The sequence below is a fragment of the Barbus barbus genome, assembly GCF_936440315.1.
Source record: "Barbus barbus genome assembly, chromosome: 7".
Lineage (NCBI taxonomy): Eukaryota > Metazoa > Chordata > Actinopteri > Cypriniformes > Cyprinidae > Barbus > Barbus barbus.
In genome coordinates this window covers 36,986,454-36,998,241 of record NC_136735.1, presented here as the reverse complement: position 1 = coordinate 36,998,241, position 11,788 = coordinate 36,986,454, and the positions used below count along the sequence as shown (strand labels likewise).

General features: G+C 40.0%; 1 protein-coding gene across 1 annotated transcript; it reads left to right on the top strand.

The window, feature by feature from the left end:
* Nucleotides 1–224: 224 nt before the first annotated feature.
* Nucleotides 225–10,569, top strand: LOC306873302 (sodium/potassium-transporting ATPase subunit alpha-1-like). The gene is made up of 22 exons (XM_079422495.1): nucleotides 225–479; nucleotides 4,454–4,573; nucleotides 4,680–4,739; nucleotides 4,841–5,044; nucleotides 5,131–5,244; nucleotides 5,361–5,495; nucleotides 5,591–5,708; nucleotides 5,791–6,059; nucleotides 6,139–6,447; nucleotides 6,855–6,989; nucleotides 7,069–7,264; nucleotides 7,343–7,518; nucleotides 7,643–7,779; nucleotides 7,867–8,017; nucleotides 8,312–8,480; nucleotides 8,566–8,720; nucleotides 8,827–8,950; nucleotides 9,067–9,212; nucleotides 9,318–9,448; nucleotides 9,532–9,633; nucleotides 9,805–9,896; nucleotides 10,329–10,569. The coding sequence occupies exons 1-22, from the start codon at nucleotides 468–470 to the stop codon at nucleotides 10,355–10,357; spliced, it is 3,084 nt and encodes a 1,027-aa protein (XP_079278621.1). The 5' UTR covers nucleotides 225–467; the 3' UTR covers nucleotides 10,358–10,569.
* The last annotated feature ends 1,219 nt before the right edge of the window (nucleotides 10,570–11,788 follow it).

Genomic DNA, 11,788 nt, shown 5'->3' with positions numbered 1-11,788 from the left:
AGAACATGGTGTCCAGTTAATGACCAGCACATTCTAAAACACGGATATATGAGCTTAAACTGGAGTATTGACTTCAAAGAGTTTCTTTACCAGCAATTCAAAGCTCAAACACAAAAGGGATTTAGAAAAGCGATACATTATTTAACACGATCAAAGTTCATCGGTGAAAGTCTGTCACAATCCCCCAACCCTGCTCCTGTCTTCCTGCAGACCACGCCCCTTTCCTCCGCGTTACCATGACAATCGAGGCAGACGTCACAGTGAAAACCCCTCGATGTATATAAGCTTCGCGTGTTCACACTGTAACTCGGTTTGGATGCGTGTCCGCTCAGAACGACGCGTGCAGCGGTGACCAAGGAACACAACACAGGAGACGGGATTGGGGACTTTTAATTTGTTGTTTTTAAAGAAAGCTTGGATTTTTGTTTGGGAAACCCAGGTGGTCGTTTTTTATCAAAAGAAGCAAAATGGGACGAGGAGTAAGTGTGAACGTGTTTGTCGTTTCATTCTTAAAGTCTCTGTATGAATTTGCAGTATTGTTTCTATGTTTAAACAGGTGGTTTTAGAGTTACTGAAAATAATAGTTTGGTAAATAGTTGGCTTCCCGGAGTAAGAGACTTCCGCAGTCTTAATATTCAAATGAGTTCGTATAAATGAATGAAATGCGCATTAGAGTTCATTTAAACCATAACGAGTCTGCATTCTCGGATGGAGCAACAGGTTTTAAGTCTGTGGCTTTAAAAGTGGCTCAAAGTCCATTAAAAGACGTTCTTGGTTCACTACAAAGATTTGAGGAATGTAGCAGACAACTTCCTCCTCTATGGCCGCGATGTAGCATGGCCTGTATGTCGACGCAAATACAGTCAGTCTCGTGTAAAACTGAAGTAATCGTGTGTTTGTAACGAAAAACCTTCCAGCTCTTTAACTATTTCGACAGAACACTTCTAGTCTAGCGACAGCGTGTTTCTGAGAGTGACGAAATAACCTCGAGATACATTGTGTCACTTTTACCGCGTAAACATCGGAGTGAACGACGCGCTTACTTCAAATATTCGCTGGAAAACCTCCAGATGCGCAAGATACACTGTTCAACACATCTGGACATGCAATCCATTACACCACTGAGGCCAAATATCCAGTTTAAAACACTGAACGAGATCAAAATTGCACGCATTTGTATTTTATTTAATGTAGCTTGATTAAATCATCCCATATCCGTTCGCTTCTCGAGGTGTAACTTAAAACATGGTCGTAACTATTCACATTTTAACTCTAAACGCTTTAACTTGTCATCAAAATCCACAAGATAAAGAGTTAACTCTTTTTACCCCGAGGCGCACATCTCATTTAAAACTACGAGATGTCAAGTTTAACTGTTTAAAACCTCCAAACTAACAATACCCGTGTTAACCATTTAATGTCAAATCATATAGTTAAAGCTATATGTGGTTCATGTTGTGTTTTTGACTGCGCGAAGTAAACCATGTGTAATTTTAGGGTGTAGTCTGACATGATAAAGTTGTCTAGTTATCATCGCGTCTGTTTGTCATCGATATCTTTAAGTGGAGCAGGTTGAGTTAGTTGAGTAAAGGCTTGACTTAAAATAAACGGAGACCAGAATTCTGCATTAATCGTAATTAAATTACATTCTGGAACTGTAAAGTATCTCATTAGCTGCATGATATGCTTAGCTTTTCAATAAAGTGCCGCTTTCTTTCGTTTCTCCTTTCACATTCAGTCATAATCCTCTGATTTGCTTCCTGTAGGGTTCATTAACTCCTAATATGATTCTTGCATGCAGTGGCATTGCGTAAGAGCTGAATACCACTCCCTAATATGAGGCTCTGAGCACCAGTGTAAATGTAAATTATGCATTTGGTCCCGGGGTACTCCATGTGATGGGAGCAAACAGCCATCCGCATGTTTCATCTGGGTTTGGGGCATTGAGCTATGCCCCCAGCCCCATCAAATCCCACCGCAATGGGGCAGGTGTCTCTCCTCTGCAGACATAGGCTTGCTGTGGTGTGCAAGAGATTGATATGAAATAACAGCATTTCTTGTATTTTGCAATATAGTTTTTTCTGGGTCATATTGAAATAAGAATCTAAATGATATATTTGCTAGTAGAATACTGAATTTCTACCTTGGAGTTACCATAATGGCATATATAGTACTACCATCCAATGCCATGATACAATATTCATATACATAGCATTTAAATGACACAGTTTACCATGGTATTATTACCCAGCGCTGTAGCCACCATAGACTTAGAAAGGGAATGCAAATCTGAAAATGTTTAGAGTAATGTTTGTAAAAACATTAAACTTTTTTTTTTCTTTAAAGGGGCGAACTATTATTTCATACAAAAATGTTCATATATTGTGTTTTAGGACCGGCATCAGGTGCTGACCACAGCTGTGTTCTCGCTCCCCTGAGGGTGTATATAAGTCACTCCATCTCCGAAGGGTTTAACATTCTTTCCATTCATTAGTCACTATGTGTTAGTGAAACCTTTTGTCATTGACAATCTCATCTGACAGAGACTGACCACCCCTCCTCACTGACCCCGACGGCTGTCTCCGGGCCCCTTACCTTTTTTGGTGCAGTGAACTGAGATAGTAACATGCATTTACCTCCAGGCGACTGTTGCTTTTCCACCACCAAGTGAGAAAAAAATGGCTTTCCAAAATGCGTGGATGTTTATTTTGACATTTTCTAAATGCAATAGGATCCAAAAGTCTCAGACCACATTGAACCTATATCACTTTGAGGATATTGAAAAATTAATATCTCTAGGTGACTAGTTAAATGTAAGTAAATAAGTGTCATTGATCATGTGACTCTGAAAAGGTGGTCAGATTGTCTTCTTCCATTGGAACTCAAGATGCTCTTTGGATCTCAAATCATGCTGGAGAACATGATTGTCAGGTTTTGTTCATGAATGTATAAGACATTCTAAAGAACGCCGTTTTTTATAATCCACCTTTTCACCCCAATTTTTATGCTGAAGTAATTTCACATTTTGACCCCACTGTACGTTTTTGTTCATGCTCTTAAACCACAGTGAGCTTATGAAAAGCTGTAGCTTTAGCAATTGCCATGTGACTAGTGTGGAGGAGTTTGTACACCATGTTTTCTTTTCACCCTCCCCTGTTCATTCGCCACTTCTGAAACAAAGAGAGTTGGGCCTGACACGTGACTTAACCCATTCACGGGTCTAGAGGTGTGGCTCTGTTTCCTATGGCAACAGGGCAAAGTCCCAGTATGAGAGCACTGATATGCTTGAGCGAACTGACTTTGGCTCACGTGCAAGATAAAAATAAAACAAAGACTTTGAAGAATAGTATTTTTATTCATTTGATAAAGTCCAAATAAAATATTCTCCCACAAATATGAATATTTATGAGCAGGTTCTGCATGGTTGATTTATCTTTCACCCTCTGGCTCAACCTTGTGACATTTTCCACACACTTGTGCAAGAAGTGAAAATGCTCATATGCATATTAGATGTGATGACTTGGCGTTTAAGTAAACCAGCATACGTAGACGTGAACGATGTGGCCACTTTCATCATCTGTTGCTTTCATGTACAGAAAACAACCACTCCAGTGTGCTTGTAGATTTATATCAGGACATGGATTGACCTGCAAATAATATAAGCTTGATGCAGAGATAAATCTTGTCTTTTGTAAGATGATCTGAAATCATCAAAGCTGATGGAAAAATCTTAACTTTTTTTTTTAAATGGTGGTTTTTAGTAGCAACAAATGTCAGACCAAAATGATATAATCTGTCATTTTATGTTAATTGACTGTTGATGGTGTCACAGGAACGGAGTTAGATATTTTCTGAGACTATGTACGCTTCTTTAACTTTTTTATGCTCGTGCATGATGTGCTATGGCACTTTTCTCTTTTCAGTAAATTGAACAAAAAATATAATTGCAGATTTGATAAATTGACACCGTTTTTCAAACAAAGAGCCTGTTGTTTGCTTCACTGACTTAAAATGACGATCAGATTTTAAATACAAACTAGCAATCAAATACTCTATGCTTAAGTGATTAATTTAACAGCTCCCGTGCTTGTGAGGCAATGAGTGACCTATTGTATTCACAGAATTCAGTTGTAATGATAAGAACTGTTGCTTAACAGTAGTAGAGGTTACTTGGTTAATTGCTTTCCAAGTTAAATGTTAATTACTACACGTTATCCATTGGGATCATGCAATCTGCACTCTTACCTCTTGCTAATATTTTACACATTTATGCACACCTCTTCCACTCATAAGTTGGGTAATTGCACTTTTTTTTGTGCATTTACATTACAAGTCTTTTAAAACCTACACCCATCAATAAATGTAGGCAGTTTGCATTCCTTTTAAGAAAAAATGCTATTGTTAGACCGTGCACAAGAGATTTAATGGTTGTTCATTGTTTGCTCCACCACAGGAAGGACGAGAACAATATGAGCTGGCGGCCACCTCAGAACAGGGGGGCAAGAAGTCAAAGCCCAAGGGCAAGAAAGAGAAGGATAAAGACATGGATGAACTCAAAAAAGAGGTGGACTTGGTGAGTCAGTTTAGTTCTTTAAAGCACCTATTGGCAAAACAAATCTCACAGTGATTGTAGCGATCTTGGATGAGATGTACAATGTTAATTTTTTGTGCTATTGTAGGATGATCACAAACTGTCCCTGGATGAGCTCACCAGGAAATACAGCGCTGATTTAACTAGGGTAAGTCTGTTTCTGTATTGAATTTGAAATTAAAGACAGACGTGTAATGGCATAAAGCTCTCAGTTTGGATCTTCATTTTCTAACCCATCTCTTTCTCCAGGGATTGTCAGGCGCTCGTGCTAAGGAGATCTTGGCGCGTGATGGACCCAACGCTTTGACTCCACCTCCAACAACCCCAGAATGGGTCAAGTTCTGCAAGCAGCTCTTTGGAGGATTCTCAACTCTCCTGTGGATTGGAGCCATCCTTTGTTTTCTTGCCTACGGTATCCAGGCAGCCTCCGAGGAGGAACCTGCCAATGATAACGTAAGGAGAAAACCCTGATTGTGCTACTTAAGATCACGTTGTTGTTTGAGCAGTGTTCCTCACCTCTCCTCCTTTGTCCTGTGCAGTTGTATCTGGGTATCGTACTCTCTGCTGTCGTGATGATCACTGGATGTTTCTCGTACTATCAAGAGGCCAAGAGCTCCAAGATCATGGACTCTTTCAAGAACCTTGTCCCTCAGGTACTGATGATAAAAACAGAATTTTTTATTTATATATATATATATATATATTAATATTATCAGGATCTTTTTCTTTTCTTCAATGATATTAAGTGAATTTCCACTTTGTCACATAGCAAGCCTTGGTTATCCGTGATGGTGAGAAGAATAATATCAATGCTGAAGAAGTTGTGGTTGGAGATCTTGTGGAAGTCAAAGGTGGAGATAGAATTCCTGCTGATCTGCGTATCATTTCTGCTCATGGATGCAAGGTGAAAATACCATTGCCATAAATCATGGTGAAATGTCTTCTCCAATGGCATGTTTCAAGTCTACAAGGATTTACTAATGATCTTGTCGTTTCCAGGTGGACAACTCCTCCCTCACTGGAGAATCTGAGCCTCAGACTCGTTCTCCTGACTTCTCCAATGAAAACCCACTGGAGACCAGGAACATTGCGTTTTTCTCTACCAACTGTGTTGAAGGTATGAAAACTATCAGTCTTTTGGAAGTCAAGTTTTCGTACAATTAAAATTTGACATTTTTATTGACTTATTTTGCTTACAGGCACTGCCAGGGGTATCGTCATCAACACTGGTGACCGCACTGTCATGGGTCGTATTGCCACTCTTGCGTCTGGTCTTGAAGTTGGTCGCACTCCCATCTCTATTGAGATTGAGCACTTTATCCACATTATCACTGGTGTAGCCGTCTTCCTGGGTGTCTCCTTCTTCATCCTCTCCCTGATCCTTGGCTACTCTTGGTTGGAAGCTGTCATCTTCCTCATTGGTATCATTGTCGCTAATGTGCCAGAGGGTCTCCTGGCTACTGTAACAGTAAGTGTCAGAATATTTGCTAGAATTTGGAATAATTGTAATCTCAAAGACGGATAAACCTCATTGTTGTATTTTCAAGGTGTGTTTGACCCTGACCGCCAAACGTATGGCAAAGAAGAACTGCCTGGTGAAGAATCTCGAAGCTGTGGAAACTCTTGGCTCGACCTCCACCATCTGCTCTGACAAGACTGGAACTTTAACCCAGAACCGAATGACCGTCGCTCACATGTGGTTTGACAACCAGATTCATGAAGCTGACACCACAGAGAACCAGAGTGGAACCTCCTTTGACAGAAGCTCTGCTACTTGGGCCGCCCTCGCACGTGTCGCCGGTCTCTGCAACCGTGCCGTCTTCCTTGCAGAACAAGAAAACTTCCCAATTCTTAAGGTCTGTGTTGGTGCATTGTGAAAGTCTGTCAAAAGATTTACCAGCCCTTGCAAAGTCTGACAAAGTAGTTTTTGCATGTTGCTGATGCCATGTGAAGGTTGTTTACTACATGCTCGTGATGTTTGTCTGCTTGTGCTTAGTTCGGCTGTTTGTCTCTGGGGATTCTTTGAGCCCCTTGAGCTCACTAGAGCCTCTGACTGGAACACAGTGTTTCCCTGTAAACCCCTTCCAATTTCTGCCCACTTTGACTTGTTTTGTAATGGGACTAATTTGTTGGACCGTTGCCTCAAATGACTTTGCATTTCCTGGAACATCTAAGCAGTCTGTTTTAAAATGCAACCGTGTTTGTTGGTCCTTGCTTTTTAAGACCATTCCTTGTTTTCATGCTTTCCTGTTTCCTTTCTCAGAGAGACGTGGCTGGTGACGCCTCCGAATCTGCTCTGCTGAAGTGTATCGAGCTCTGCTGTGGATCGGTGAAAGAGATGAGAGAAAAATACAACAAGATTGCCGAGATCCCATTCAACTCCACCAACAAATACCAGGTAAAACCATCTCTAGCGTTGGCCAACTCTTTGGATGAATTTCAGATGTCTAACATCTTCTGTTTATGGACCATTTTAGCTCTCCGTCCATAAGAACCCGAACAGCAGTACAGAATCCACTCACCTGCTAGTTATGAAAGGTGCTCCTGAAAGGATCCTGGACAGGTGCAGCTCTATTTTGATCCAAGGAAAAGAGCAGCCGCTTGATGATGAGTTGAAAGACGCCTTCCAGAATGCCTACTTGGAACTTGGGGGCCTTGGAGAAAGAGTACTGGGTAATTTTGTGGTTTTAAATTGTATTTTGAAACCATGTGTTTCCATTCTGCACTTTCCATCAACATGTTTTTCCACAGGATTTTGCCACTTCAACCTTCCTGACGAACAGTTTCCTGAGGACTTCCAGTTCGATTCAGAAGAGGTGAACTTCCCCACTGAGAACTTGTGCTTTATTGGCCTCATGTCCATGATTGATCCTCCTCGTGCCGCTGTACCAGATGCTGTGGGCAAATGTAGGAGTGCCGGAATCAAGGTACGTCATAATCAATCCAAATAACGGCTTGTTGTTTTGAAGAAACAACCAGAGGCATCCTAATTGCTAATTCAGAATTTCAATTTTTAGGTTATTATGGCTAATTCAGAATCTTAATTTTTAGGTTATTATGGTTACTGGTGATCATCCAATCACAGCCAAGGCCATTGCCAAGGGAGTGGGTATCATCTCTGAGGGCAACGAGACCGTTGAAGACATTGCTGCCCGCTTGAACATTCCTATTAATGAGGTCAATCCAAGGTAACCGATTCCTCCTCCCAAATTTTGATGATTTTGGCTGGATATTTATTGCATCCAGGTTTTCACTTCATCTAATGTTCTTTAAAGGGATGCCAAGGCTTGTGTGATCCATGGTGGTGACCTGAAGGATCTGAGCCCAGAGCAATTGGATGATATCTTGAAATACCACACAGAAATTGTGTTTGCCAGAACGTCTCCTCAGCAGAAGCTGATTATCGTTGAAGGCTGCCAAAGACAGGTTAGTCGTCTTTACGATATCAGATCAATCAACTTCACCAGGTCATTTTGATAAGATGAGAGTTAAGTACTTTACTTGGCTGGTGCAGTGTGAAGTTTAGAGCAACATATAAAGTTACGAGGAGGAAGATTTTGGATCAGTGGGCTTTGAATGCATACACAGCTACCCAGCATGACATAACAGTAGTAGAAAACCAAGTGATTGACAAAACAGCTTGTTGCGATCGTAGCTGGTTAGGACAACAACTTAGACGTGTCACAACACAATGTTACATTAATTTGTGTTTGTCCACAGGGTGCAATTGTAGCTGTAACCGGTGATGGAGTCAATGATTCTCCTGCTCTGAAGAAGGCTGACATTGGTGTGGCTATGGGTATTGCTGGATCTGATGTATCTAAACAGGCTGCTGACATGATCCTTCTAGATGACAACTTTGCATCAATTGTCACTGGAGTAGAAGAAGGTATTTTTTTATTTTTTTTTTACTTGACTGAAAAATTCTGAAGGTTACTTTGAGACTTGGTCCTCAAACATATCTTCCACTTTAGGCCGTCTGATCTTTGACAATTTGAAGAAGTCCATTGCCTACACACTGACCAGTAACATCCCTGAGATCACCCCCTTCCTCTTCTTCATCATTGCCAACATCCCTCTTCCTTTGGGTACCGTCACCATTCTTTGCATTGACCTGGGTACTGACATGGTAAGCACCGCACTTGACCAGTAATTAATCACCTGATATGTATTTTTTTTTTTTTCTTCAGCGGATCCTATTCTTGAATAAACGTTATTGTCCTCTTATCTTCAAGGTTCCTGCTATCTCATTGGCCTATGAAGCTGCTGAGAGTGACATCATGAAGCGTCAACCCAGAAACCCTAAGACGGACAAACTTGTGAACGAGAGGCTGATTAGCATAGCCTATGGTCAGATAGGTAAGACTCTCAGATGCTTAACAGCATAAACTGTCATCATCTGCAGGCCATTTTTCTCTACCACCAGTTGCGTAGAGTTGGATGATTGGATCTCCTTGCTTTTTCTTTCACCACAGGTATGATTCAAGCTCTGGCTGGGTTCTTCACATATTTTGTCATCTTGGCTGAAAATGGCTTCCTGCCGTCGTCATTGCTGGGCATTCGTGTGTTTTGGGATGACAGATACGTCAATGACCTTGAAGACAGTTACGGCCAACAATGGGTGAGTGTTTTCAAAAATCCAGTGGGCATATAATTGTTCCTTTTTTTTTTTTTTTTTTTTTTTTTCCACCACCTTATCTGAATGTTGTGTTCTTGACCATCTCAGACATACGAGCAAAGGAAGATTGTGGAGTTCACATGCCACACGGCCTTCTTCACCAGTATTGTAATTGTACAATGGGCCGATTTGATCATCTGCAAGACCAGAAGAAACTCTGTCTTCCAGCAAGGAATGAAGTAAGTAAACAGGCAATAAATCGTCCAGATCCAAATGGCTCAAAAGAGGGATGTGAAATCTTACATGTGTGTTCTCTTTACAGGAATAAGATTCTCATCTTTGGACTGTTTGAAGAAACCGCTCTTGCAGCTTTCCTGTCCTACTGCCCAGGCATGGATGTTGCCCTCAGAATGTACCCACTGAAGTAAGGCTTTACTATTTATGTAAAGAACATTCTGAATGTGATTTCCCCTAAAAATTCATGAAGCCATGTATTTTGTTAGGAGAGTTTGAGAAAATTGATTGCTAGTGTAATACATATAACAGCTGTCTAGAACAGGTGTGATTTTTAATTTTGGTAAAATTTCCTTTCCAGACCAAACTGGTGGTTCTGCGCCTTCCCCTACTCACTCCTCATCTTTATTTATGATGAAATTCGAAAACTTATCATTCGACGCAGCCCAGGAGGTAAGATCAGTTTTTATTTGCATAATTTGGTAAATCTTGTGTTGGTGAGTAACATGATAGAAAAATGTGGATGTAAATATTGATTAAAATAGTCAATTATATTTACAATGAACCATTATCTAGTTAGTATTGTTACATTTTGAAAAAAATGTCATTTTACTTTTAAGTGTATCCGCCATCTTGGATGGTTTTTATTTTTGTCCACATTGCAATGCATTCTTGGATTGCTTCTCAATGGAAAAACCTGTGATCGAAACCAGCGTTTGAATTTAAACTCTGCCTAGATAAACAGCTGACTAGTTTTTTTGTTTGTTTTTTCTTTCACTGTAGTTTTTTGAAGTTGATGGCTTTTTAAGAACAGATCATACAGATCATGTATAATACATGCAAACCTCCTGCTGAGCTAATTTGAATTTTATATTTTTGTCATAGGTTGGGTGGAGAGGGAGACCTACTATTAAAGCATCCAGTCTGCATCACAAGTTTATTTGCATGGTTGTCTCGCTGCTCGGAGTTTTAACCTCAGTAATTTGGATGTTTTTATATAGGGAATGCTTGACACAAACACTGAGATCGTGAACCAAGACAGTGCGTGCCTTGTTTCTGAAGCCGGACCAATTTTATACATGTTTTTAAAAGTGTAATATAAAAATAAACTTGCAGTCAGGTCCCACATTTGTGTCATTCCTTGCTTTTCATATATTCACAAGTTTGTTTGTTTTAATTTGGAAAGTGCTCTGAGCTTGAGTGCATGCCCAGAATGCCCTTGTTTGTCTGGTGCTTTACCTTTTGTAAACCTTATAAAAATGTACCATGGTGACCATAGTATGCACCGAAATGTCTTTGTTGCTGCTTTTATTGTCACTGCTTTTAAAAGTAAAAAAATTATGGAATGTCATTAAAGCAATGTAAGACGTTTTCAGAATAACCAATAAGAACATTAACAGTAGTAATTGATGTCTGGCGAAAAATAATGGTGTGGTTACCATGGTAAATTATTATTTTTTTTTATTACTTTAAGGGAAACCGCATAAGTCTGTGCACGAGTGTTAATGGCAGGAAAGAAAAAAATCTTGCCAACCTCCTGTCAGTTTCAACAGCCTCAGCTACTGAAAAACATTTTACAGTGCAATATCCTTCTCAATGAGAGTGGGTGAGTTTTAAGTGGGTTTGGAAAGTGTAATCCAGGTCTCATGGCTGGAGGAGACCGCAGATCCACTTCTCTCCACCCACACTGGTGAGATCTAGCACAAAACACGTCCAACACGGTTTCAGTCAAAGTATTGTGAGTCAGAATCATCAGGGAGGGCAGGGAAAGGGATCATGTCTTTAGAGATCCACCAATTCAGTATTTTTACTACTTTTTATTAATGACTGATAGCAATGACTAAAACCAAAAAGTCAGATAACCGATATGAAAAAGCAGTGTTTGCATGTCCTGCAACATCTAAATGGATCTAATAATGCACTACAGTAAAAACATGCATTGTAAATATAATTAGACAGTCATAATCACATTTTAGCGATCTAAATATTCATGCATTTAATGCAGGATTAATAGTCAAGACGTATCCTGTATAGTTGAGTCATGTAAGTGTAATACATGACTGCACTGTTTTCTAATGAATGCATAGTGTGGTAAAGATGCCGTTAAGTGTTATTCTTTGGAGATGCACTGAATTATGTTTATTGACCTACCGTTAAATAACTATTTAAGTAAATATCAGTCAAACCGATTATCGGTCTGTCTTTAATATTTTGCGCACAAGTAGTCTTAAACGCTTCAATCTTAAATAATTTGGAGCAAGTATCCGGAGTCTTCCAAATCTTGCATTACCTTCCCTTGTTCCCTCTCTGCTTTTGACTCGGTGAGCTTAATCTTTGGATGATGG